Here is a 27168-nt window from a genome sequence, read left to right on the forward strand (position 1 = left end):
CATTTCAACAGTTGGGACAAGTTTCAGCTGTGTTTGTGGGGACAAACCCCGTCCATATTAAGCCAAAGCACCTTTTCCTAACCCTAACCAAGTGGTTATTGTGTACCTAACCAAACCATAAGCACAGCCTTGCCACAATATTAAAGTTAAACAAAAAAACAGAACCTAAAGAAAATAATGCAAGTGCGGTTAGTTGTTCACGCTGGGCGACTTGTCCAGGGATTGCTGGGATTGCCTCAAGCCCCCTCGACCCTGTAAAAGGATCAGCGGTTGCGGATGATGACTGAATAATTCCTTTTTTCCCTTTCATTTGAACCTCTCCCAGTTTTCTCCAACCGACTTTCTTGCCCTTGAGTGGTTTGAGATCAGTTGCAGGGCTTGTTGTAACATGAGTGACTGCAGAACAAGGAAAGCTTGAAGCCTTTATCTCCGTCGAGAGCCTGTTCAACTGCAGCAGAAGCCTCGGTGTCATAATGGACCATATTCTTCAGAACATAAAACATTTGAAGAGTATGGAAAGACAAACAGACATTTTCTTCGCCATACAATAAGCCTTATTATGTTGATTCTGACCTCGTCATGTTTCCACCTCCCACCGCTTCGCTAGTTTGATGAGCTACAGCAATAAAACTTGAAGGCATCACCACAAGCAGTGCAGCCGAGGCAACACGTCACACCGCTGAAGGAAATCTCAATCTGAGAGTCATTTTCAAGCGACCTCTCAGAATAGGGATTGATATACAAACACTGTACAGTAGTTTACGAGCCTGGAGCGTGTTCCCCTGTGAGAACAAACACTTATCCTTGTCGGCAGATGAAATGGGAGCGTCTGATTTGTTACACTTGGGAAAGCCGGCATCAGTATGATAGCCTCATAACCACATCTTTGCTGCGCGGGATTACACTCGTATCATATCACTTTATTCTGCATGGACTCACCCCAGCGGTTATCTCCTCTCACCAGCTTGCACAGGAAAGTGTGCGTATCAGCTCATTCAGCGTGAGACCCCTCGTAAGCCCCTCCATTAATCTTAATTAACCCCCCGCTGGCTGTGGTGCACCTGTGCGACGGCGTGTTATGGGATAGGTGACACTGCCATCTCAGCGGGCGGTGGAGAATAAAAGGGGACAGAAAACGCGCCCTCTCTCTACATCAAAGTCTGGATTTTGACGTGACAGAAGGAGCGGAGAGAAAATGTGAACCTCCGAACATGTTTCCGGACAGTGGAAAACTATCGCACAGGGTGAGAGTAGAATTAGCTATGTGAGGTTTCCATCTCCAACACGAGGAAGGTCGGCATTTTCTTGAAACTCACAACCAGACTGAGTGAACGAGTGATGTTGTGCAGGTTTTTTTCCTGAAGAGGCTCAAGATGTTTGTCAGTGAGTGAAAGTGCGTCCTTGATGAACACAGTGCATGAACGGAACAGGAAGTGTCATTGTGGATGTGAAGAGGTCGTAGATATTCGCTACCTGAAGTTTCCTTTTGTGCCTCTTCAACGTCGATGGAGTAACTGAAATTCTGTACTCAAGTAAACTAATTTAATAACCTTTAATCAATAGCGATCACGAAAGTAACATTGACATTGGAGCACGCCAATTTAAAAATCCCAGACGGACCTCGAGATGCAAGATAAGATCATGTCATCAGCAAAGCGTCTATAGATAAAACATGAAAAATGAAGTAGCAAACAACATTTTTACTCATCCACAGTGAGTCCCAAGTGTCGCTCAGTCCCTGCATTTAGAACAGAAAAGCTCAAAGTAAATTTGATTAGACTAGTTCAGTTTTTTTATGAAGGAACATAAAAACTCACAGAAACATTCTCATTCGTGTTCTTACAGGCTTTTTCATTGCAGGTTCTCTCTTTATCTTGGCTTTTATTATGTTGCCTGTCTCCCAGTTTGAGATATAATCAGTGGGAATGTACCAAACAAATCCATGTGTGAATGCCCATGTGCAAGACTGGGTGTCTTTTTAAAGCTTTTTTAAACCCTTTTGCCTGCACACCCATCCCATTTAATTCTATTTCTCAGTGATTCATCCTCATCTACATCCATTTAGGCATGACATGAAACTCCAATCCACCCGTACATGTGTCTGCGCAGCAGGGAAAGGTAAAAGCCGTCATTTCTAAAAAAATATATATATTTGATAGAATTAAGTGTGATACCGTTGACCTTAACCACTTAAAACTCGTTCATATTCTTTGATAGTCTATGATGTGTGAAAAGGTTTCCCCCCGATGAATACCAATTCAAAACTGTAATTATTGTTGCAGCGCGAGCAGCTTCAAAAGTGATTTACCTCCCCTCCTCTCCAGGCTGTTATACTTCAAAGCACCACGTGCACCAGAGTGAGTTCATTTTTGTGTAAATTTAACATGCCTGTCAGTGTTTGCATTTACAGGTGCACGTCACATTTCATTTTGCTCAGCTGTTCATGATGATTGATTTTTCGCAGGGCTCACTTAAAAGAAAGCAGCCGATGAAAGACCTTCATCTCATGTGTACTGGATTACTCTTCTGTCCTTTATCAAGAAGCAGCGGCTGGAACAACCAGACCTGACATTCAACATGCAACACCACGAGGAGCCGTCGTAACATCAGGTACTGTTTCCACACCGGTGCTAACAGCATATGAAATGATGATAGGGATCATCAGCACAAACTCCAATCAAAATCAGTGCGCGTTGTGACTGCAAAATCGCTCTGGCAAAAAGGCTGCAGTTAACTGGACTTCATTGCATTTCCCTCCAAAAGGTGTGAAACAGCCGAACGGCAGAGTAAAATGTTGGCATCATACTATTCAGCAAATCCCGGATATGTAAAATGTGTACGTTTAACGCATGTATCAGTATTTCTTACAATGCATGTCAAATAACACTCAGATTACTTGCACATGAGGTGACAGTCATGTCAGGAGGAGGAGGAGGGGAAGGATAGTTGGTCGGCAAGACAACTGACAAGCGAGAGACAACTGTTTGAGATGGTGCTGGTGGTGAAACCACTGGAACCAGGTAAACCACAACATGCCAACAGAGACAGACCGCTGTTCGAGGTGGCATTCCAACCGTTATAAGCCTGAAACCACTGGATATTTTGACAGGATGACTGAACATTTTCAAGCAACAGTTGTGGGAACAGAACCAGGTAAGGCAAGACTTGCCAAACAAGAGACGACTGTTCAGGATAGTATTTCAACGTTTGTAAGTGTGAAACCACTGGATATTTCAATGCTGCGTCCGGACCAAAACAGAACCATGTAAGCCAAAACAAGTCAAACTAGAAACCAGCATTAGAGATGATGTTTCAGTATTCAGTAAATATGAAACAAATAGATATGTTGTCACACGGCATTTGGACATTATCAAGTAACAGAATCAAGATAGACTAAGCGAGAGACCACTGTCTGAGGTGGCATTTTACCATTAGTTATGGTGGTTCGCATTAGCCTGGAACCACTGGATATTTTTAACAGGACATCATGACATTTTTCTGCAATGTTTGTGCTGACAGAACCGAGTGAGACAGAACATGATCTCTTGGACAATAAGGAGTTTTGTGTTGAAAAATGTCCATAGTTGAAGGAATGTAAATTGCCAACATGTTTTCCTGTTGACTGGACTGTGTACAATTCTCTGTGTTCTAAGATGTTCTCAATAGTTTATTGTATCATTCATGAACCTTACATTCAATAGACTGGCCTCTGTAGCAAGCTTTTCATACTTATTCAGAGAAGCTTCCCTTTTTCCTTTTACAAGATGATAAGATAAGTGCTGAATCATGCATCACCGATTCATCTGCTTTTTTAATCATTTTTAGATCAATACCTGTTTGGGATACACAGTCTATGTTCATTTGCTCGCAGATGGCTGAGATCGACCTAAAGACAATCATTATATGTTCAGTTATGGCCCCTGCTGTCGAAACAACTGATGACACGCCTCTGCAGTGTGAGGAGAAAACTGCAACCTCAGTAGAAATGATTCAGGTAGATTCAGCAGGATTTGCTGTAAAGATGTGATTTAGTTGCCTCACCTTGAATGTTCTAATAGTCTACAATGCAAGCTTGCGGGCAGGGTTGTGAAATACATACAGTATGTTTAAACATTAATAAACCCCTTGATAGCTGATGCTGCCGATTGTCTGTTTTCTGTGCATTCGTTTTTTGTGCTATCGCCGTTGAAGTTTTGACACAGAATTTTTGTACAGCTCTGCATTTATAAAAAAGAATACTAATGAATAAAGGCCTTTATATAGCCTACTCAGCCTACCCTCATTACCCACAGTCATATGGTGCGAAACGTTTAAACTGGAGGGTTTTTTTTTTTAATGGAATTTCACGTTGCATTCACGGATAAAGTAAAACCCACAAAGTGTAGAATTTAAATCCTAATTAACAGCCAATTCCAGTAAGAAGCCACTTTCTCAGCACCTTTTCTTTCCAAAGGTCACATGTTAGCTGTAAAACGGTTCAGAACGCCAGTGTCTGGCATTTTGCTGAAACACAAGGAGAGATTTCTATGGTAATAAGGTTTCATTAATGCAACAATGTCACCCGTAATAAGATTACTGTCATATAACAAAAGCCACATGCCTCCTAATGTCACGGGTGCTGTCCTGTTCGAGGGAAACAATTAGGACGAGAGATGCTGGAGCAGGATGTTATGAGGAGACTATTAATGAGATGACAAAGACACAAATGCATTCATTAAGACATTACCTAAATACATAAATGCAAGAGGGATGACTTCACATAAAGCCAGAGACCCATCAGTGTAACTGTGTCGTCCGAATGAGTTAGAGCGTCCGGGGACAGCCTCCTTCAGGCTTCATCCCTCATTTCTTCAGAGCAATCAAGCTGAGTGACTCTAATTCAGTTATGCACTGCTGCATTATATCCATTGATAAAATGTTTTCAGAGTCAGTGGAAATTCAGATCATTTACCTTAACTCATAGCTACGTATGCACATTACACTGCACTCCGTTGTGTGTCTCCTGTGTCATTATATATCGCATACGACTCGGGCTGTACTAGCTTCTTTAATGGATTTTTTCCTCCTTTGGCTTTGATGAGAGGTGTAATTGTGTTGTCTGACTGCTAATTCCATCAAAGCTTATCACGAGCAAAAAGAGGAACTGGAAAATGCTTTGAACTGGCGATAGACAACTTTTTTGCACATCTTGCAGGCTGTGGAAAGGTGATTCTTTGAAACCTAGCTTTCACAATGCCACCCGGTCAGCTCGACTCTTCCTAGAAAAATTACGGTAAAATTCGACACATTCTGCAAATGCGCGACCGAAACGAAACAGGAAGAGACATTGTTCTCCCAGGTAGCTATACCCAGGTGACTTTGGATGATTGGAATAACTGTAGAAACCCTACACTGTAGACTAGAAAGACAAAGAAGGTGCGTAATAGGAATCGAGGTAAAAATAAATAAATAAATAAAAGAGAGAGAATGGAGTTCGCTGGTGTGACAAAGTTTGTTACCCCGTTGATATGTGTTTCCCCTTACAACTGGGATTTGAGATACAAAATCGACACTCTAACAACAAAACCTGCTCACTATTTATTACAACCGGATGTTTTACTCCAACTTGTCATCGCCCTGAAATTGAGGTTTCAAGGTTAAATTGGGATTCTTACAGTTGTTGTTTTTTTGCCTTGGACTGTAGCCAGGCTAGTAGCAATAGCCATGTTGCTAACTCTGTATGCAGGCGCCAAAAGTAATACCACAGGGAAACTCTGGGCCATGAACTTATGGCACGAGAAGAAGAAAAAATTGCAAAGAGAACATTTCATAATTCAGAGTGCTCAGCATCTTTATCTACAGGACTGGTCTAAAAAAAGCCTTGACACTCTGAGTGCCAAAAGAAATAGATGGAAACTGCAGAGAAAAAGTTACAAAACAGCCCCGAAGCCACACCGACAAAGTCAGCAAGATTCACAGCCTGTCACATTCTCACACCACAGGCGTTAGTGAATTGTTGTAGTTCTGCTGGCAGAGCAAAGACAGCAATGATGGCAGGAGGCCATTTTAAATTGATCCCAGCAGCAGAATTCATATTAAATGTATACTGTATATTCACCTAGCTTGAGTGCTAATGAACCCTACTGTTCCCTGGCCGAGCCGACCTTTTACCCCTTTCAGGAAGCGTCAAGAAAATTAACCCTCAGTGGATTAACGGGAGCTCGTAACACTTCCTGCCTGCAGTATAGAACGATTAGTACAAACTCTCAAGCCCTGTTCTGTTTTAGTGTTTTCATCAGCTGCTCTCAGACACCTTCCCTTGCTCTCCATCTGGCTGCTCGCGCTGTGGCTTGCTGCACCAGTAACACGCTGCCCTGCAAAGGGAGACGCGCAGCTATCTGGTTATAAACGCGAAATAAGCCTGAACACGTGTGGAGTTCCCTGTGTTACGTCCTGCTGCCAGGGAATCCATCACGACACGACACGCTGCAATAATCGAGCTGACAACAGAAAGCTTTGAACGACTGCAACCGAGAAGTTTATACGCGTGTGAAGCCACAGTTTCCACTGCTACTCTCAAAAGCAGAACCGTAACCATAGCAACATAAGCAAATCCAGCACTCCAGCCATTAATCCTCCGAGTCTTCGGCTCACGGAATGAAATTAAAGTTAATATTGGTACAAATTTACAGCATCCACTCGAGCACACATTGGAGCGCTCGGACGTAAAACACAGGAGCTTGAAGGTGAATCAGAGACGATGGATCAGATCTGAAGATTCATTAATATTTCTTACATGTGCAAGGACAGAATAAATCAAAGACTTACAAACAGAAATAATTTAGCATTGTTATGTCACGATTGCATCACACGGCCGACATGAAAAGCCCCCGACACTTTGTAATATTTCAGGCAGGAATGCGTTGTCCACCTCTTGAGCGATGGAGGAAACACTCTAACTAATGAGCTCCAACCATCAAACAGACCGGAAACATCTGAGACCTTCACTGTCAACACCTGCAGCACCAGCAGAGGAGGATGATGATGGAAGATGAGAACATGGCTGACACATACGTTAGACTTCCTATAAATATCAATCTGCTGTTCTTTGAGCGTGTGAGCGCAGTTTGGATGCTTCACCAGGAACATGGGTAAGAAGAGAAGAAGAAATATGGGAAAGGGAAAACTGCAGCTGGCGATTTATGTCGGAATGAGCAATTATCTGGACGCAAACCCACTGGAAGCCTTTTAAGAGTTGGAGCACAATGCATGTGTGAGACCGTTTATGGTTTTATTGCTGTCATCCTGCAGACTGCGATATATTTATCTTCCGTTTTCTTTGGCAGGAGAGGCTTTTTTTTTTTTCTTTGCAGACTGAAGAGCCAACCAATTATGAGTTACTCTTGCTATAATCTAAGATGAAGACTACTTATTCGCAGTCCCATTAATACAAAGAGAGGATCTTTCAGAGTGTGACTGTGTGTGTGTGTGTGTGTGTGTGTGTGTGTGTGTGTGTGTGTGAGAGAGAGAGAGAGAGCCGAAGACAAAACAACACAGCTGCACAAGTCTCTGTGCAATTCAATTAGCTGTAGCAGCTCATGCAAATCAATATTGTGGACACATGTGCACACTTTTCTTTTGCTAACACACACACAAACACACATAAATCCTCACGAGGGCAGAAAAAAAGGATGTGAAGTGCAACTGGAAATCAAATTACTAACAACAACCGCCAGCCTTGGTTTTGTGTATTCATGGAGCGATCACACCTGCGAGCTAAGCTACATCTGGGACATAAACCACACGCCGTCACACTGATTCAGATGAATTTAATTAATGCATTGACAGCTGCCCTTCAGGGCATGTACAGCCTGAAGTCTGTTCCTGCTGATAAGGTGGAAGGACGGGAGACGCCGGCTCGTGACTGGGATGTCACAGGGTTAAAATCATTGGTCACTCAAACAGAGTGAAAGTGCTCTTGTGGAAGAAACTGAACAAATAACCCACAGAAGACCTTAATCACACAGTGGCCGTTCTCCTCAGAACGTCACACTCGGGATGGGGAACTTGAAATCCTGGGATAATATAACTCTTCTGTGCTCCAGGTTGCACGTTATATAAAGGTGTTGTCATTTTACAGCTTTCCAACTGGTCAGCAACTGAAAAGATGATACAAAGGTAAAAGGGATATGGAGGGACATGGGGCCATCTTTCAAGATACAACAGCATATCTGGTAACTCGTTCGCTGTATTTCATTTTTATAATTCTGACAAACGTCAGGGAAGGTGAGGAGAAAAAACAGGAAGCAAGATTTCATCAACTGATCTAGATATGAAGCCCAAAAAGCAAGCAACAAAAACCTAGGGGCAAATCCACAAAAAAAACAAAACAAAGACAGATACAAAAGCTAAATTGAGTACAGCATTAAGGGAACACTGGTTGGAACGTAAGGAACTCTGGACAGACGTGACAGATGTGGGAAAGCAAAAACAGGTGACTGACGAAAAGAGAGGGAACAACACAGGTTTAAATGCAAACTGAACTAACGAGGGGACGAAGTGCAGGCGGTGAAACACCAGGAGCCAAGATGGTGCTAACAGGACTGATGTGAGACAGGTGAGGGCGAACAGTCAGACTTGGGGAGGAGCACCAAGGACGTTATATTACATCTGGACATGTAGGCAGAGCTGCTCAGTTGTGTTTTGAAGCGAAGCTAGCTTCCAGTTCGGCACCTGGCTAACTTGAACGGGGATAAAGTTATTTAATATGCTCTTAACAAAATGCTAATTTCATTGGACCGAATGGCTCCAGTCAGTGAAACAAGTCATTTACTGTGGTGTTGTGATGCTGTTTTTTGAATGTTTGGTGCACCGCGTGACGTTCTAATCACACTGATTGGCCACTGGTAAGATTGGGGGCTCGAGGAGCACAGGAGGGGAACCGAAAAGGAAGTAGAAAGTAAAAACAGAAGACCCAGTGTAACTCCAACATAAAACAGGAAATTGACAGCTGGAAAAACACAAACCTTGACAGTGTTGACGACAACCTCAGAGTGTTTCACCTCTAAGTTCAGACAAACGCCTCCAAAATGTGTGTGTTGATGTTTCTGAATTGGAACAGTAAGGTTTGCTGGAACATGGTTGAATGACATGAGTTGCATCAAACCTGTTGTTTCACCTTGAAGTAGCTCTGATGCCCCCTGAACAGCTGCCTGTAAGATGTGGAATGATCATTTGTGTGAGCAGTCTGTCAGTGTGCTCTTGGATTTCTTAGTTTGGAGCCGCTTGATTTTTTTTCATCCATTATTGTGTGGAATTTTGCAGCACGTGGAGTAAAGTGGAATGAAGTGTAGTGAAGTGAAGTGAAGTGCAGCAGCTCTCCTCTCCCCTCTCTCCCTCTCCGTCTGTCTTTAGAGCAGGAGCGCACACGCACAGTCCACAGCAGCGCAGCGCGTCCAGAGTCGCACCAGAGGAGGAGAGCATCCTCCGACCCGCACGTATCCCAAACCTCTGCGTTCCCCCCTTCCTAGGAGAGCGCCGCACCAGGGCACAATGTCTCCAAACACCCGCACGGATCTCACGGAGGCGACGCGCTCCTCCTGCGCTCCGTCTTAGCGCGTCTGGCGGCGGCGGAACGCGATGTCCTGGATGTATTTTCTGCGGAGATTGTGAAGTGGAGAAGGGGAAGCGCAGCTCGCAGGAACCATGTGGAGAGCGGAAACGTCCCTCGGTGGGAGCACCGGAGGCACACAGCGACGATAAAGAGGGATACAGGATCTTTTGTTATTTATTAATTTAATTGAATTTTTTTCTTCTTCTTTTTTTTTCTTTTGGACAAAGAGATCCGTCGATGAGGAAACAAAGAGAGACGAGATGGTAGAGAAGTAAGTGCGTTAAAGTTCATCTCGATGATGGAAAGACGGCAAATATTTCTGCATCACTCGTGTTAAGTGTGCACCTTCACAGAGAGATGATGGACAGTTGAGTTGGAGGAAAAAACATCCCCAAATTTCTGTCTCTTGATAGTGAATAGTGTCACAACAATACTCCTGCTGAACTCATGTGTAGATTTTATCATACATTTTTTTAAAAAATGCTCATGCAGTTAAAATATATAGTGAATAAACTAAACTGGTGAATATTAATTGGGTTGATTTGACATGTTCCAGCTCAATATTGACAGAGTGATCCTTCCCATAAGTTGTTTACTGTGCAGTACTGGCTATGAGGAGCTCATGTGCTGGTTATGTAATTGCATCTACTGTAGCAAGCTGTTTGGGGGACGGGATTGTGACAAAGAGTGTTTTCATTTTTAATGAGCTCCCATTCAGTCCTTGCATTTATTTGTATTGTTGGACCTAAAGGCAACAGCAATCCTCAGTATTTTGCTTCAGGGAGCCTGTTCTACTGTTAAATCCGAATAAATAACCCCTAAATGTGTTATTCAGTTGGTTGTGATCATCTACTTAATTTCCCATTTTCAGTCTCAATATTCCTAATGAGCTCCAGCGCAGAGGAGGAGGCTGAGATGTAGAGGTGCATGTGTTTAGGTGCAGGTGTGACTGTAAATGTTGGTGTTGGATAATGACCGGTGGTGTTAGACATGCTGCAGATGTAGCATTCGATGACAAAAGTGCTCTACCTGCACCGGATCAAAAATTACTGTGGGTTGTGGAGAGACAGGGCTCTGCTGGCAGGCACAGAAGCAGGTCCATCCAGTTCCCATGTGTCAAGTCATTCTGTAGAGTCACTGTATTTTAAAGGTGTGGAAATAATAAATGAATATATTTGCAGGTAGATCTGCGCTGGAACACTTTAATGCCCATGACTTACTGATGTAGCCATTAATAATTAAGTTTATATTAACGTCCAGTGCTCACCTGACTTTGTTCAGATGGTTATTGCCTTGCAGTTTATTTAAATGAATCAATCTTTTATGTAGAGCTGAAAAAGTTATTGAATTAATCAGTCAGTCAAGTGACAGAAAAGATACTTTTTTTATGCCATCGAGTTATGGTTTGAGTCATTTTTAAAGACTCTGAAACTCAAAGCTCGTCCTTTATAACTCTGTAAGGACACTCCCACGCAGAGTTTAAAAGCCTCTCGGATGAGAGGTGAAGAGTCTGCAAGAAACTGAAACAAGTCCAGCTGCCTACGATACAGCACACAAAGAGTTTTCAGAAATATATATAAAAAAAAATATACATATCAAATTGCCAGAATTTTAGTTTGAAAGATTCAAAATATGAAGTGGAATCAACAAACGAATGAAAAGAACCAACCATCCTAACCTTACGTCAAAAACGTCAATGTACTGCTTTGCAGAGATGTCTGCAAGTTAGCATGCTAACCAGTTAGCCCTGGCCTGTCCTGCCTCTCACCATAATGGTCTAATATCAACTCACTAGATGTCAAGAAAGGAGGTATTGTTACGACTGTTTTCCTTACCAAACAGAAAAATACACCTGTACATCATCAAGTTTAGTCGAGCTGAGCTCTGTTGCTCGTGTTTACTTGTCCCATCACCCAAAGGTGCTGTTGAGGCAAACTACTATCAGCTCATAGGGCCACTTAGCTCAATGGTTAAATTAGCTAATCGCTAATGGCAGGTAGTTGCTCCAGCCAAAGACAGGATGTGACTGCTGGGGATGCATTCATTACCAGCAGGACAATACTGATCTGGGGAAAACACAGTGATGTGACAAACGAGTCTACCCAGGCTGAGTCTCCTCTATTGCCAATAAACTGATCCACATTAATCCCTTCCATCCTCACAGTGGCCGCACCTGACCTTCTTGACCCGAAATCTGCCGCCCACAACTCCAAGCCGCGCCTGTCCTTCTCAGCCAAACCGGTGCTGCTGAACACGCCGAACGACGATGATGATGACTGTGACACCCACACCACTGTCATGAGGTGGAAAACCGTGTCCGCCATCTTCTTCTTGGTGGTGCTCTACCTCATTATCGGGGCGATGGTGTTCAAAGCGCTAGAGCAGCCGTACGAGAGTTACGAGAAGTTGGTCATCCTCGAAAAAAAGTTGGACTTCTTGGTCATGCACGGCTGCGTGAACTCGTCTGAGCTGGAGGATTTGGTCAAGGTAGGAGGAAGTGTCAAGCTAGTATTATTCAAATCTTTTCTAAAACATCTCACACTGTGTTTCTATAAATACTGTATTCTACACAGAGGGGAGAGGAGAGGATAATCCATACTGAGGTTAACACTGGAATTTGGCAGCTTTGCCTTGTTTAACATTGGGTCTTTAGGATTGTAGTTAGTTGTGGACACAGTGACTGTGAATACTGCCAGAGCATCACCCTCAGGATCTTTTCTCAGCCTGCTGAGCAACTGAAGAACTAGTTTGTTTGAACACATTTATTCTGTGGCTCTGTTAAATCTACATATTTCAGACCATTTTAAAGGTCAGTTGGATATATATTTTTCTCCTTTTTTGTTACAAATATTTTGAATTCCAAATGTGTGCAGAACAACTTTTCTTCAAGTTTTTGAAGGGCTTTTTAAGAAAAACTGCAGGAATCACATTTGACAAACACAACACAAACAAAATAAGAAGAATGAAACACAAACACAACACCAGGCTGACATGTTTACATTCAGATAATGAGGATATGCTGGCGTCATATCCAGTCAAACTTTTACAGATCTGTGATTTGTATTTATAACAATGTTGTTGCACTTGGAAACTGCAGGGGGCGCCAAATCCCTCGAGATGCCAATTCCTACAAAATATTGCTTTAAGTTAGTGAAGATCTACACTGACATCTTTCTACACACATATTATATAAACTACTATAGGGCACTGTATGAAATATTCCAGGAAACCATCAAGGGAACCTGAGGGGCAGGTTTTGTTTCAAAGCAATGTCCGTCAGATGTCAAACGTATCTAGAATGCTTTCCCTCCGATGCTTCCTGTAGCCAGAATGAAGTGTGCCATTGTACTAAAGGAAGAAGAAACACAATAAATACATAGAAAATATTGTTTGGGACTCAGTCAAGTCAAATAATATTAACAGATTATCAACATTCACTTCCTGTTAAGGCTCTTGTTAAAGGCCCCTGTGCTTTCTCCTGCTGGAAATTAAATCACATCTCGAACTGAACTGCATTTAATTCTTTTTTTTAAACAGGAACACTTTTAAAAGAATAAGTAAATAAAGCTGACTAAATTAAATTCACCATTTAGTAATTTCCACTCACTCAAATGTCAAATAAAAACATCTGTAAATGTCAGTATTGAGTGAGTGTTCTTCTCATAAAGGACATCCACTGACTTCACGACTCCTCTTTTATGGATTACTGGATCTCACATCACCCACGGTTGATGAAAAGCATTTCCTCTTGGGGAATCTTATAATGTGCAAGAACTGAAAGGTCTTTCAAAATCCCAGGACACACACACATTTATCATTATATATATTGTGCATGAGTTATCCATACAGGCTGATAATCAGCTGCAGTCCCTGAATTTGTGTGCCGCTGATAATTTTGTCCCCTTTAGATTAGATAAGATCGGAGAGACGTTATTGGTTTGCAACACATCATCCTAAAATTCTGATTCTAAACCGTCCTTCACACTCACTGAGTAAGTAATATGCAAGAAAAACAAAAATGTACTTATATATGAAATATATTTCCTACAGTAAGCGAAATACTTTTATTATATGCATAAAAATACCAGCAAAGTATCTTAATGATCATTACCAATTTTGCTTATAGTTCTTGTTCTCCCACTTTAATTGACCTGTAGATTAACGGTCCAGCTTGAATGTCAGGTAGTTTTTGTTTGTTCCAAAATGTACTCACTGTACACACAGCAGGGCAGAGCTGCTGCAGTTTCTTAGATAACGAGAAAGGAGCCTCGTTATCAGCGGCCTGGTCACTGTCCTCAAGCTTCTAAATTTGATGCTGTACTCTCCCCTCTGGCGTCACGTCTTGAAGTGGCCCTCTAGAGGATTAGAATCAAAAACAGGAAGAGTCCAATTCAGGAGGTGGTTCAGTGAGTCAGACACAGGCCTTTCTCACAGGAGACTGTGGTTTGTCAACAGTGTCGACATTTAATTATTTTTAAGTTGTGTTCTGTAAGTGGGTGTATTTAGGTAAATTTGGCTGTGTAAGCAACATTTCTGGATGTTATTTTAACACAAAGCACAAGAAGTTTTGGTACCTAACCCTAACCAGACACTGCCGTTTGACAACATTTGTAACAGTCTACAAGTCATGATAAGTCAGACTATGTGAAACATTTATGAGCAAGGGTTATTTTGAAAGTCAATGCTGCAAGTTATTCGTCCTGGGTTAGGGTTAGTGTCAATATTCAATTGTTTTTTTAGTGTTTTTTTCCTAAACCGAAGTGATTTGTTTTGATGCATACCACTGAACCAAACTCTGTGACAATCCAGAGGTCATATCTCTTTTTATGAAAGCTGATGTGTGTGTGACAGTCTGTCGCTGTCGCGTTTGACGAGTTGTTTGTGAGAACGTGTTGTCGTTATCAACTAAATCGTCTCATTAAAACGGAAAACTCCGACTGTTAGGTGAGAAAGACCTTGTTGGAGAAAACGTCTCTTCTGATAATAATGAGGAGACCTGAAGTACAGACTGTATTCAGTTATGCTAGTGTATGAATGGTTACCTTATATGGCATCTGGGTTTGCAAGATCAAATTAGAATCCATCAGGCAATGCAGTGAGTCTATGTAGATGAATTACATGGTTCAGATGAATCAGCACCCCATGATGAACTACTACAGCCGGGGTTTTACTGCAGCTAGCTGGGAGATAAATGACTGCTGGTGTTTGGTTTCTTGAGTTGATTGTATGATGCCAGCCTTTGAGAGACGCTGATAGTCAAATGGTTTGTCCAATCAACAGACAAGTGTTATTTGAGAGTGCCTGACCTTTACCGAAAAGAAGGTCTTCTCAGAGGATTCTGTGCAACAAACCATTTGGTTATGTGAGTGTGAGCATTTCAATAAACCCGTGAAATGAGCAGAGTGACCGTTTGTTCATGTGCTGTCGGACTTGTATCGGAAAACGTTTTGCAGACGGGTGAAATACACGTGAATGTCCCCTGAAGTCGGAACAACGCCTCATAAAAAGCCTTCGAAAATGTTGCTACACAAGATGCTGGGTTGACGTCACATTACGCTAAATCATGGTGGATGAAAGTAAACACTGGGTTGATAGTAAGACACTTTGACCAAAGTCACACGTTGAATAGTCATTGTCTCGAGTCCTTCGCGCTCCCTTGTCACTCACTGAGCAATAAAATGCGAAACAACTTCTTTTTCGTTGCGCCTTGTTGCTCCCACCCTTCTTTATGATGCACATGAAAACCGAGGAAGCGAAAGAACAACTTCCTAAATCTGGAAATGGAACCATCCGGGGAGTGTGTGAATGCAGCAGATGTCCCTTAGATACACTCTTAAGGACTAAAAACACACAATGGTTGCACCGTTGTTAGCCGGTACAGCAAAGCGTTGGATTTCCATTTAGTGGGAATTTGCTCTATTTCCAGTTGAGCCACTTTAATTACACTGACATTGAAGATGTTGCACTATTCCCCATGGCAGAGCATCAACCCCCAGTGTAGTCTCGAGATGAAAAAGACCTCACTGGAACGAGAAGAGTTCTTGGTTTAATACCTTCTGGCAATCATGAGGAAACTTTCTGGATATAACACAATACTGTGTGGCATACTTTTTCTCACTGCTGCATCTCTGGGCTGCAGCTTGAATGACAATCTTGGAAAGAATTCAAATGTAGTTCATGCATATTTTAAATTATCCATAATCAAATGTAAATATTCAAGGATATTTCCTGAGGTGTGGGAAACGTAGCATGTATTATTTCTAAATTATCTATCAACTTTCTCCTCTTCTGAGTTCGATGTGAGCGATATAATAGCTTGAGGGAGCAAGTGTGATATTGAGTTGTTGGTCAGGCTGCTGATTAAATATGTATGATTTGATTTTCTTTTTTTTAAAGCTGTTGTGGAACTGAAAAATCTTTCATGAATTGTTGTTCTCTGTGTTGGCATTTGGTTATATTTACAGTAGACACCCTCACCATATTAAACTGACAAAAGATTTATCAGGCCTACTGAATAATGCTCAGTGCCATCTACTTTATGTAAATGAAAATGCTTTCGATTAAAATGGGCCGGTAACAGATGGTGGATCATTTGGTTCTGAGATGCTGAGCTAATGCTCAAAGATGGTGTTGATGCTCCTGTCATGAAATCATTATCCATCAGATTGACTGATTTCCTGTCAGGAGTCGACTTAATGAATGTGGAGTGCCCGACAATGGAAAGCAAGGGGGGCCTTATTTATGATACCATAATTATGCACATATAGTGATAACAACAGCAAGTCTGGTTTCCCCTTGGAAGCCCATTAGTTGGCATAATGCAGTCACCATAGTTGCCACTGTTGCTTTCACCAGCGGTGAAAGAAGAGAACATTGAGGTTGGAGGCAGCTGAAATTGATGAAAACAGCAAACCATTCATTCTCCAATTGAGACAGTGTCTTTGTTTACTGCACCACTTTGCGAACAGTAGCACCATAATGGATGGACTGCCATAAAAAATCTTTAAATTTGTCCATTTAAATGGTCTGCGATGCAGCAGCCTCATGACTGTGATGATCACCTGAGGTCAAATTTTTAACTTTTCCTGGTGGATGGTACAACGGTTGCTGCTGCAGATCACTCAACTTAAGTTGTACCAAATATTTAGCATTAATTAGCTAATATTAGCTAAACTAAGTTGGTCGAAATTGTATATAACATACCTGCTAAACACTAATATGTTAGCTTTGCAATTCTGAGAATCTTAGCATGTCAACATCAGTATTTAGTTCTAAGTTAACACATACTCATAACTAAATGACTGAATAGGTGATTGCCAGTTGGTACCTAAAACTTCATATGTCTCCGTTCCTCCAAACAGTGTGACCATTGCAGTGTGTATGCATCAGGTGTACTGGACATTGTTCGTACACTTGCAGTCTGGTCTGGTTTAGACAAGGACGCTACTTGGTTAGGTTAAGGAAAACATTGTGGTTTGGCTACAAATAACAATGTTACTTGGGTAACTTCAGTTGAGAAAGTACCTCTGCTATGCTACTTTGCCTGATTTCCTCCTTTGCTATCATAACAATTACTGCGGCCACTAGAGGTCAACACTTTACAGGAAATGTAAATATGGATCGTAATAAACTGCTGTCACAGTCAACCTTAATGTAATCTTTCTAATCTGGTCGGTACCAAAATGATCTATGAATAAACTCGCTATGATAGTAAATTTAACAAACCAAGCACATGTCTCTGAACAAGCCACTGTAAAATGAATGAACAAAATGCCCTGTAGCCGCCTGTGATGTGAAGAATGTTGCCAACAACAGAGCCATCTGTGCTGTTTGACCTCAAATGTCCCACCTCACTCTCAGGCTCAAAAGTTAGTGCAAACTGTCCTCTCTGTCTTTTCAGCCAGTTAACTATTTGTATTCCTCCTGTCAGTGATGTTTTCACTGAATCATTGAGTGGTCAGTTTAGTTTACAAAAAAACAAACTTATCAGTCTTGGACCAGGCTGCAAAGTGAACTGAATTAATTACTTACTTACTAGATGGTAAGATCATTAAAACTGGGCCATTTGCCTCTGGAAAGCATTCAAGAGCACTTAATGCTATCAGGCTAATTGAGAGCCAGTAAGACCAGTTCTGAAAATACCAATAAAAATCTTCAAACACTTCTTCTAAGTGAGCAGTGTGACCAAACAGCTTTGCCTCACCATCCATCAGAAAGCAGCCCTACGAGCTCAGCATCCTTTCAAGCCTCTCTTTCTCCTCTGATGATTTATTGATAAACAGCTTCAATACAGGTGTCCCCCCACACTCACTTTTACTTAATTATGTACACACACACACAAACACACCTCTGTAAGCTCCCACTGATCAAAAGCCAGTCAGCAGAGGATTGAGAAGAGACGCGCTCTCAAAGGGAGTAATTAAAAAAGTGAGAGATGTCAAAAAAAAAACAAAAAAAAAAACCTCAGATGATTCAATCTCTCCTGGCTGTTCGCCTCAGTGTGGAGACAATGCCAGTGTGGTCTCCACACTATCCTGTCTCATCATTTCCCGTGGCCATTGTTAATATGCATACAGCCGAGTGCCAGTGAAATTATTATCGCTGCCTTGGCGGGGAAACAAAGAGGCTGACTGAGCCAAGCTTGTCTGATTTGTGTCATTGTTAAATGATGATGAGGCACAATTAATGTAGGGTTTCAGATTTTCTATCTTTGAAGCCTCTGCTTTGTTGTATTTGGAAATGATTAACCAGAGGGGAGATGTAAACACTGTTGGCATGTTGACCTCTAGACAACATATTATTTTGAATACATTTGTTTTGTCATTTGGTTGACTTTTTTTCTTTTAACTCCGAAGGTAGTGGCTTCTGTCAAATATCAAACTTTTTACTTTTTGCTTAGATTTGTGCTTTGTCCTGCTAAAGAGCAGCAAAAAAAAGATGTAAAACAAATCAGCTTATGAAGCTGATATTGTGAACTTATTAGTAAAAAGCTGCACAACTAGTAAATGTGAAGCAACATTAGCCTTCAAGAGTCAAGTCTATAATTCACTCCCTTTTAGCTCTTATTTTGGTCTACATCAACTCCTCCAGGAAATAAACTAAAGGGTATGCTATGTTTACTAGCTAGTTGATAACTTTGCTTGCTTTTTGGTGCTTGGTATGTATAATGTGATAACCAGAAGATATTTAGCTGTGGCTGCAAACCTACTAGATGGCCAAAAACAGTAACACTGCAGGCTATACAACCAAAACAATGTGCTGAAAGAAGCTAAAATGTTACACAGAGCTTAAGGGAACTGAAGAGTTGGATGATTATTCTCTGAGTTCCCCCGTTACAAGCAACACCTTTCACACTGTGCCTGGATTAGGCTCCTTTGGACTGCACGTAAGGAGACATGGTCGTATAACACACGTGTCAACTTAGAAACGGTGTCATGTTTAGCAAACCACAATGTAGCGAAAACATAGTAAGAAGAAACCAGAACATGGAAATCAGTTTCACCCCCAGTAAAACAGTAAATAAATCACTACATGCATGAAACTATCTGGATTCCTCAGATCTGTTTATCGACAGTCTTAAGTTCTTCGAGGAGGAGTTTATGTTTCTCTGCTCTGCTCAGTACTATGCTGGAATATACTCTGAAAGAATGAAAGAATACCATCTTGGGATGATGTTGGATCATTCAATCACTATGGTTGACACAGGTCCTAGGGCAGCTGTGACTCAGGAGGTTGAGCGGACATTCAGCACTCCAAGGTTCTGGTGGTTCGATCTCTGTCCACTTCAGTCTACATGTCAAAGTACCCTTGAATAATATACTGAACCCCAGATGCCCTCAGTGGTTCTGCTTTTGGCATCTGAGTGCTTATGAGTGAATGAGTCTGTTCTGCCAGTGTATGAATACATCTATATGTATGAATATAGATAGGTGACTTAAGTTGTAAGGCACTTTGAGTGCTCACCCAGGCTAGAAAAGCGCTATACAAATACAGCCCATTTACCATTTACCTATGCCTTGTTTAGATTTAGGGGGTGTGAGAGTCGGCGCTTACTTTGATGTCCATCTCCACGGAAAAATAAATCCTGCTTTAAGCTTCAGGCTGCTGGTGCTCTGAGTAAATATACAAATATTTTCCCACATCTATGAATTGCTATTCATCCATGCAGGTAGTTTTGATTTTCATTGGAAATACTTTACACCAAAGAAATAGTCCCCATGAAAAACTACTGACAATGAGGTCTTCTGATTTTTTCAGCACCTTAAACAAAAATGAGAAGGTAGCTGATATCTCAAAACCTAGTTGAATAAAACAATGGTAGATGCTAGAGCCCGACCAAACTCGAGTTTTTATGTGGATATAAGGGAGTAATACGTATTAATACATTGGCTAACACACACATATTTCTTTTGCAATGATCTCTAAAATGTGGTTTGCAAAAACTGTCAAAGACATGCGACAGAGGCCGTGTATTTTAGATTTTACCGAAACACTTTATTGTCTACAGTGACACCAGTGTATAATCGTCTTTTGATTGAACATATACTCTGATACTGATGCAAACCCCACACCCTTTTGTTCCACACCACTCTATAACCAGCGCAGTATTTCCTGCATTAGCACTTTATGGCTGGTTGGCAAGTGTTGAGGTGCAGAGTCATCAAATATGCATGTAATTCCCAGGATACCTTGGCTGAGGAGTTGGGAAAATAGGCTTTTTTAGGCATTTGAGTCAACCAACCCTTTCAGCTGCTGTTTGTCCCGTTGTGTTTGTCGGGCTGTGTGGAGAAGTCACACACAGATCGATGTAAGCTGCAGGACAACATCATTATCTGCCATTGGCACTTATATTTCCACCTGCTGACCAATCATGTCACGTTGACTCATGCGTCTTTACATGAGTGCTCAGCTTCCGATCCATTATTCATCAATTTCAGCTTTTACACACTTGACCTTTATCACGTGTTATCACCCTCTAAAGTCATAGGTTAACGAAAGCTCCCTGTTTCACGAAGGATGACGAATCGTTGCAGTGACCCCAAACTGTGTGAGTGTGTGTATATATTGTGACGGTGCGAGTTTCAAGCGACCTGAGTTACATTATTGTAACATTACTATTCTGTTCCTGAAGTTTCATCTGTATTATTCAAATGATGAAGATCATTAAAAAGACCTACTGTCTCACTAGTACAATTCTTTAAATCAATAACATGCACTGCAGAGACATTGGATTATTTTAACTGCTCCGGATTGGAAGCCCACAGATACATGAGGGAATTAAAGCTTTAGTCCGGCAAAGTATTCTTCTGCTATTTATTAGTGTCAGCGCCTGTCGCAGTGCCAGCTGTTCCCCAGAGCTTTTCTCTTTCATTCGTCTCTGTAATGATTCTCTATCTTCAGAAAACCACTTGGGCCAAGAAACACTTTTTCTTTCTCCCTGCAGTGAACAGCAAGAGTCAATTTCAGATTTCACTTTCCGGCTTTCAGGGCAGCAGACCACAGAACCTATAGTTGCTGCTGCTGGATACATGTCAAGATAGCCATTCTTGCCAGTCTTGCAAACTTTCCCATTAGATTGGGCTTCTTTTGAGACTCTCTGAGCTAGTTTATTTCAAAGAGTGCCTTGTGCCAAAGCGCCCTGTTCAGATCATCAGAGAAAAGGTGAGAATTATATTCGAGTATATTATCATAAATTATCCCCATGAATGCTGCTCAGGTTGATTGTAGTCCACAGCTATTCTGCCATAAGCACTAGGGTCTCTTCCTCTCCTTTTGCACCGAGCATAGGCAGTTAACAGGCGTGATGTGTTTAATAGTTTGGATTTATTTCCTGTTATATTTTATTGTTCATATCCTCTTGTCATGTTTCATTTTCTACTTCCTTTCTTTGTCTGTTTCTCTCTTCACATGTGTTCCATCAGTCAGTCACTCCCTGTGTATATTAGCCTGTGATTTCTCCTTGCTCCTCGTTGGTTCGTCGGCTTGACTCACCTGTCCACCAGCCCTGTGCTCTACTTGTTTAATTTTTAAGTTGTTGATTTCTGTTTTGACTGTGTTTTTTTTTTCCTTTTTGGACTGCCTCTGTTGCGTTCCTTTTGTATTAGACCATCAGCTCCATTAAAGCTCGCTTTTGGTTTCAGTTGCTTTTGGGTCCTCACCATTTTGTCACTCACAGTGTGCAGGGGGCAGGCAGGAGGACGCCACTAGCTGTTTAGTTATAGTGCGTTCATTTGATTTATTGATGCCCTCGTCAATAAAACCATATAAGGTGAGCTGAACCATACAGGTGAGCTGAAGCTTTCTCTGGATTGAAATTTTTTTTAAAGCACGAGAAAGTGGTGCACTACATTATAAGTGCCATAGCTCTCAAGCCGTGAAGATGTTTTGAGGATTTATCTGTTTAATCTAATACAGCTAAGTTGTGCAATGCTTTCATTTCTGTCAGAGCATAATAAAAAATATGACACCAGTAAATCAGATAAGATTTATTGGATTGTCACGAAACACTTTCACTTGTAACACCCACATGGGCCTTACTGCAGTCTCTGAACGAGAGAGCTGCACGAACCTCACTGTGTTTGTTTTAAACACTTCTGGAACTTAATTTATAAGTTAACCTATTACATCATCTAATATGTATAAAAACTAATTTCATGCACCTAGTCTTCTCCTTCATAAAATTTCTCATAATTGTTACTCATGCTTCCCTCATGTCTCATTCTAGCATATGCACTTAGAAGTATAGGAAGGAATGGGAGCCACATCCTGAAACCCTGCATGGGAAATCATTTAATGCCAATTCTATACCGTCTCCTCTACAAGACAGTCTTTTTATATGCCAAGTTGAGTGACATAAACATGTGCATGTCCTCTAGAAAGACATTTTAGATCTCCAAGGCTTACAATTCCACAAAGCAATCCAAGAAAATTGATTCCTCCAAGCCGGCTGAGGCAATCATGGCCATGGCTATTGCTGAACACTGCTCAATCATGACGTGTGACCACATCAGCGAGGCATGCAAAGCTGCTTTTTGCAAATGCGGCCACACATTTCACTTGGAAGGTGAGAATGTCAGGTCAGTGGACAATGACATGAGCTGTATTGGCCTTTCTCGAGAAATGTTCCTCTGGTAACCGAAGCTGTGATGAGAGGTGTGTACAATGTGGAAGACCAATTTCTGATGGAGGAGAGTGGCCTCAAAAATCCTCATCTGCTGTGTTTTTCACAAGGAGTTGTGCCTCCAGCAGAGTAAATGCTAAGAGAAGCTTACAACCGGTTCCCTGTATCTCCAAAGTGCAAAGAGGCATCCGAGGCGGTTTATGAGACAATTACCTACCTGAGGTCAGAAGCCTTTGCAGATCACAAAGGCTGCTGGTGCCAAATGTTAGCGGTCAAAAGAGCTCTGCTCTGTCTCGAATACTGGGTCAATTTGAATTACACTTCAGTCTCACACATCGAAGGCCAAGGTAGCAGAGCTGAGCCTCTCTGCTGAAAATGAGAGCAGCGTGCGAATGAGATGTGTGGGCAACCATACCGCTGACAAATGAGCTGAAGGCAAGCCCCCCTGATAACACAGAGACATTTCAGCATACATCTCACTTTAATGTGGGGGAGACACTGAGGCAGTGCTCGGCAGACATATTCATAATTGCCAGCCTTTTGGAATACTGCCCTTTCACCACTGTGAAGGAACAGCACAGTGACACACTGGGATGAGATCAGGAGGTACAGAGATGCAGCTGCTGAGGAATTGGCTTCTCCTGCATTCTCTGTCCCCTCCATCACACACTCAAACACTTGCCCCGTAGACCTTCAGATCTAGTGTGATTATCGGCTATGAGCTGAAGCTGGCTGAGGATCCATTTACCAGTTTTGTGCCTAAACTCACATTCAGGAACTTGGCAGAAATGACGACAAAGTCCATATGTAACACGAGCAGATTTTCATTCTTGTTAATAGACAGAGTTCATGGATCTTCAGTTTTGAAGAAATGCACACCACCTTATCAAGCAGAGAAATCCAAAGCTTGTTTCTTCACAGTTGCTCTAATACTGGACGATTCCTTTGCAGAGCTTGATGTTCCTCCTCACTTCTATGTTTAGTTGACTGTGGGTGTGAGAAGTTGTACAGCGGTGTTTTCCCTCCAGCTGGTAGCTTCATTCGCCTCACGTCTCCGGTCATCAGAGCACATCCCTGAATAGGAAAACATCTTGCTGTCCTGTTTCCTGTGCAACCGGCTGTTTCGAGGGCTTCTCACCCTCAGCTGAGACTCGTGTCACACTGACAGTCACCGGGGAAAGACCAATCAGCACAATATTCGACCAGCTGGTATCACATCACAGCTACAATCCCCCTGTCAGTACAGCTCAAAATTATCTTTACTTTTTTTAAAAAAAACATGATTCAAATGATCAACAAAATGCTTCAAATTGTTTTAGAAGTGGAAAAATAAACAGATGAGCTCTCTGCTGGTATCAGATTTCCGCAGTTTTCATGTTGTCACACGTTTACAGGAGGAGAAAACACTGCTCAGGAATGCCAAAATACACTTTTCCTGGCACTTGTAGTGCTGTTCATCCATTTCGATTGTTTTGGTGCGAATTGTTGGGTTTTGAAGAAAAAAAGAGTCCTTTTGAAAAAAATCCACCGCAATGTGTCACCTCATTGATCATAACCCAGCCTTTCTTATGAGCAGTTTCGTATAGGACCTATATTCTCTCTATGTACCACTGCGCAGAAAGAAACATGCATCTGCTCATTGGCAACAGGCCAGCTACCTAAGCTAGTTAATGTTGCGGCTCAGCCAAAGAGGACGCCATTATTGTTTACCTACCATGCCATTACAAGCTTTTGGGGTGAACTGTCCCTTTAAACTCTGATGTCTTTTTTTTCGAGTTCTACATCTAATACAGCAATACAAATGGGCAGCTACGTTTGATGTTTCCTTTTACCTTTTAACCTGGTCAAGGATACACTTTTTTTTTTTTTTTTTTTTTTTGCTGCAGTATGGGCAATAAAACCACCTTGGATTTCTTTGTGCACAGCAGTTTCCATGTAGCCTTGATCCCCCTGCATGCATTTTTGCCGGCATGGTGAGGCACTCAACACGACTGCCCTCATCCATTTTAAAATGTGTTAAAATGTTCGATCCAGGCTGGGCTCCCTGAAGGCTGGATGTACAGTTTCTGAACACATTTCATGCTTCGGAGAGCATTGTGTAATCTGATGCATATTGTATCACATCCTATACTGTAGATGGCAAGAATGTGTGTGTGTGTGTGTGTGTGTGTGTGTTTTCAAGTTGTGGGTGCTTAATGATGTGTGAATAATGAATGCTCTGTATATAAATCTTTCAGGAGCACCTCATTTTAAACCATAGGAATGTAACTGTGACTCTTTTAAAATGTAAACCCTTCTCGTAAACTTTTATTGAGGCAACAGATGCACCTCGCAACTCTAAATTGGTTTTGGGTTGGATGATAATCTTGGCTGTCATCTGTCTCCCCCGCAGGAAATTGATTAACACCAATTTTCATATGTTCTTCAGCCCATCTCATACCTCATGCGTAACTTTTTCCTGTTTCTTTTCTCTTCCTGCTGCAGCAAGTGGTTTCAGCAGTCCGAAAAGGTGTGAACCCTTCAGGAAACTCAACCAATCAGCAGAGCCTCTGGGACATCAGTTCCTCGTTCTTCTTCGCCGGGACTGTTATCACCACTATTGGTAGGTCGTTTTTCATGCTTCAAATGCTCCCTCCTCATTGTCCTTGGAGAAGCTTCTGGCAATACTTCACACTCACTGCATGTTAAGACATAAACTAGTACTCTTCAGGATTTAAAATCATCTATGATTGAATGTCCAAAAGCACGCAGTCCATTTATTTTTAGTCTTCACACTCTGAAACTACTGAAGCACAGTACAATTTTCATGATCATTTTGGCATGAAATTGCACATGCTGACCAAAAAAAGTTTGCATTTGCCTTTTCAGTTGCTTTTCAATTTCGGAAAACAAAGCAGTAAAAAATCTGCGGTCAGAACAACAGAAATTTGCTCTGTAAGCAAGGAAATAACTCAAACTGCAAGCAGGTATACCAGGATCCTAAACCTAAATGCGTATGACCCTGTGACAAAAACATTGCTAAACAGAGCTTAGTTTCATAGTTGTTTGTTTGAATGTTTGGACAGGCTGTTGCCACAGTCTTGGACCGTAAAAGCTGTGTTTTTTGGTCTACACTAAAATTATTCTCAGTAAATAAATCCTCAAGGTTAGGTACTCTCTGCAACACACTTAAGATAACAGATAAGACATAACTGAATTAATCCCCCCAAAAATTATTGTGCCAATTCTTCCATTTATTTACAACAACAGACATTAACTGCAATTTAGCCTACAACATAATGATAATTGCAAGTTGCAATATATAGTATCATTAAATTAATGAGCGTCTGGTGGAGATAATGTGGCCTTTCTCTGTCTGGATACATCTACTGACTTTTAGTCAGTGTCGGGGAGATTTAAACTACATGTAGCTGAGCCATATTACCGATTGCAGTAGAGTTAAGCAGCTCAGGGATGAAAATGTATGATTATTACTCCATGGAAATGCAATCAAAGTTCATATGTGTCTTGCCTACCAGTTTATAACAATTATTGAGAGGTGACAGAGAAAAGAACGGAGCATTTCTAACTGCACTCAGTAATTGACTGGTCAGGGCTTCCTCACAATGAGCAAGCTGCTGCGGAAGAGTAGTGAGCTGTGTTCTCTTTTCAATAGAAATGCCTTGAACTATGTACCGGGACCCCATATGTACTGTTGCTGGAATTTGATGCTGTTCTGAGCATTATGAGTGGCTTTTTGAAGGCAGTTCCTTGGTGGAGGCATAGACTGCAGTGTATTGTTATCGTGCAGTCTTTTCTGTGTTTGCCAAAACTACATAAGCGAGCAGTCGGAAAACTTGATCTCTCGAGGGGGGGTCTTACTCTGTGTCACGGTGTGTTAGACCATGGATTAAATTTACACCAGAATATCCCTTTAAAGGGGTCTGCCATTAGAACAAAAGAATATATTTTTTTTTTTATTATTGCTAGAGGTGTCAAAATTTGGTTGGTTGGTTGGTTGGTTTGGTTGGTTGGTTGGTTGTCAGCAGGATTGGTTGGTTGGTTGGTTGTCAGTAGGATCGGTTGGTTGGTTGGTGGGTTGGTTGGTTGGTTGGTTGGTTGGTTTTCAGCAGGATCGGTCGGTTGGCTGGTTTGGTTGGTTGGTTGTCTGTTAGCAGGATTGGTTGGTTGGTTGGTTGTCAGCAGGATTGGTTGGTTGGTTGTCTGTTAGCAGGATTGGTTGGTTGGTTGGTTGGTTTGGTTGGTTGGTTGGTTGGTCGGTTGGTTGTTCGATACCAATACATACATGGTTGATACAATTTGATACAGTTTTAGATACCAGGATGTTTTATTTGATATTTGATTAAGCTTAATTGAATTAAAGGGGACTGTTGGCATGCACTCTACTGAGTGCCATCCTAGTTAGTGGTGGGATTGTTCATTTGCATATGTAGTTCAAACGTGGTATTTTACTTAC

The 27168-nt window shown here is 41.6% G+C and overlaps 1 protein-coding gene across 1 annotated transcript in view; it reads left to right on the forward strand.

The window, feature by feature from the left end:
* Positions 1-8609: 8609 nt before the first annotated feature.
* The window catches only part of LOC119013145 (potassium channel subfamily K member 2-like), a 39474-nt gene continuing 20915 nt past the window's right edge, over positions 8610-27168 (forward strand). The window contains exons 1-5 of the mRNA XM_037087547.1: positions 8610-8657; positions 9394-9709; positions 9820-9863; positions 11757-12079; positions 25197-25314. Of these exons, the coding sequence (XP_036943442.1) occupies position 9863; positions 11757-12079; positions 25197-25314 (442 nt within the window). The 5' untranslated portion in view covers positions 8610-8657; positions 9394-9709; positions 9820-9862. The remainder of the gene's footprint in view (positions 8658-9393; positions 9710-9819; positions 9864-11756; positions 12080-25196; positions 25315-27168) is intronic.

This window comes from Acanthopagrus latus, chromosome 22 (assembly GCF_904848185.1).
Source record: "Acanthopagrus latus isolate v.2019 chromosome 22, fAcaLat1.1, whole genome shotgun sequence".
In the NCBI taxonomy this organism is placed as follows: Eukaryota; Metazoa; Chordata; class Actinopteri; order Spariformes; family Sparidae; genus Acanthopagrus; species Acanthopagrus latus.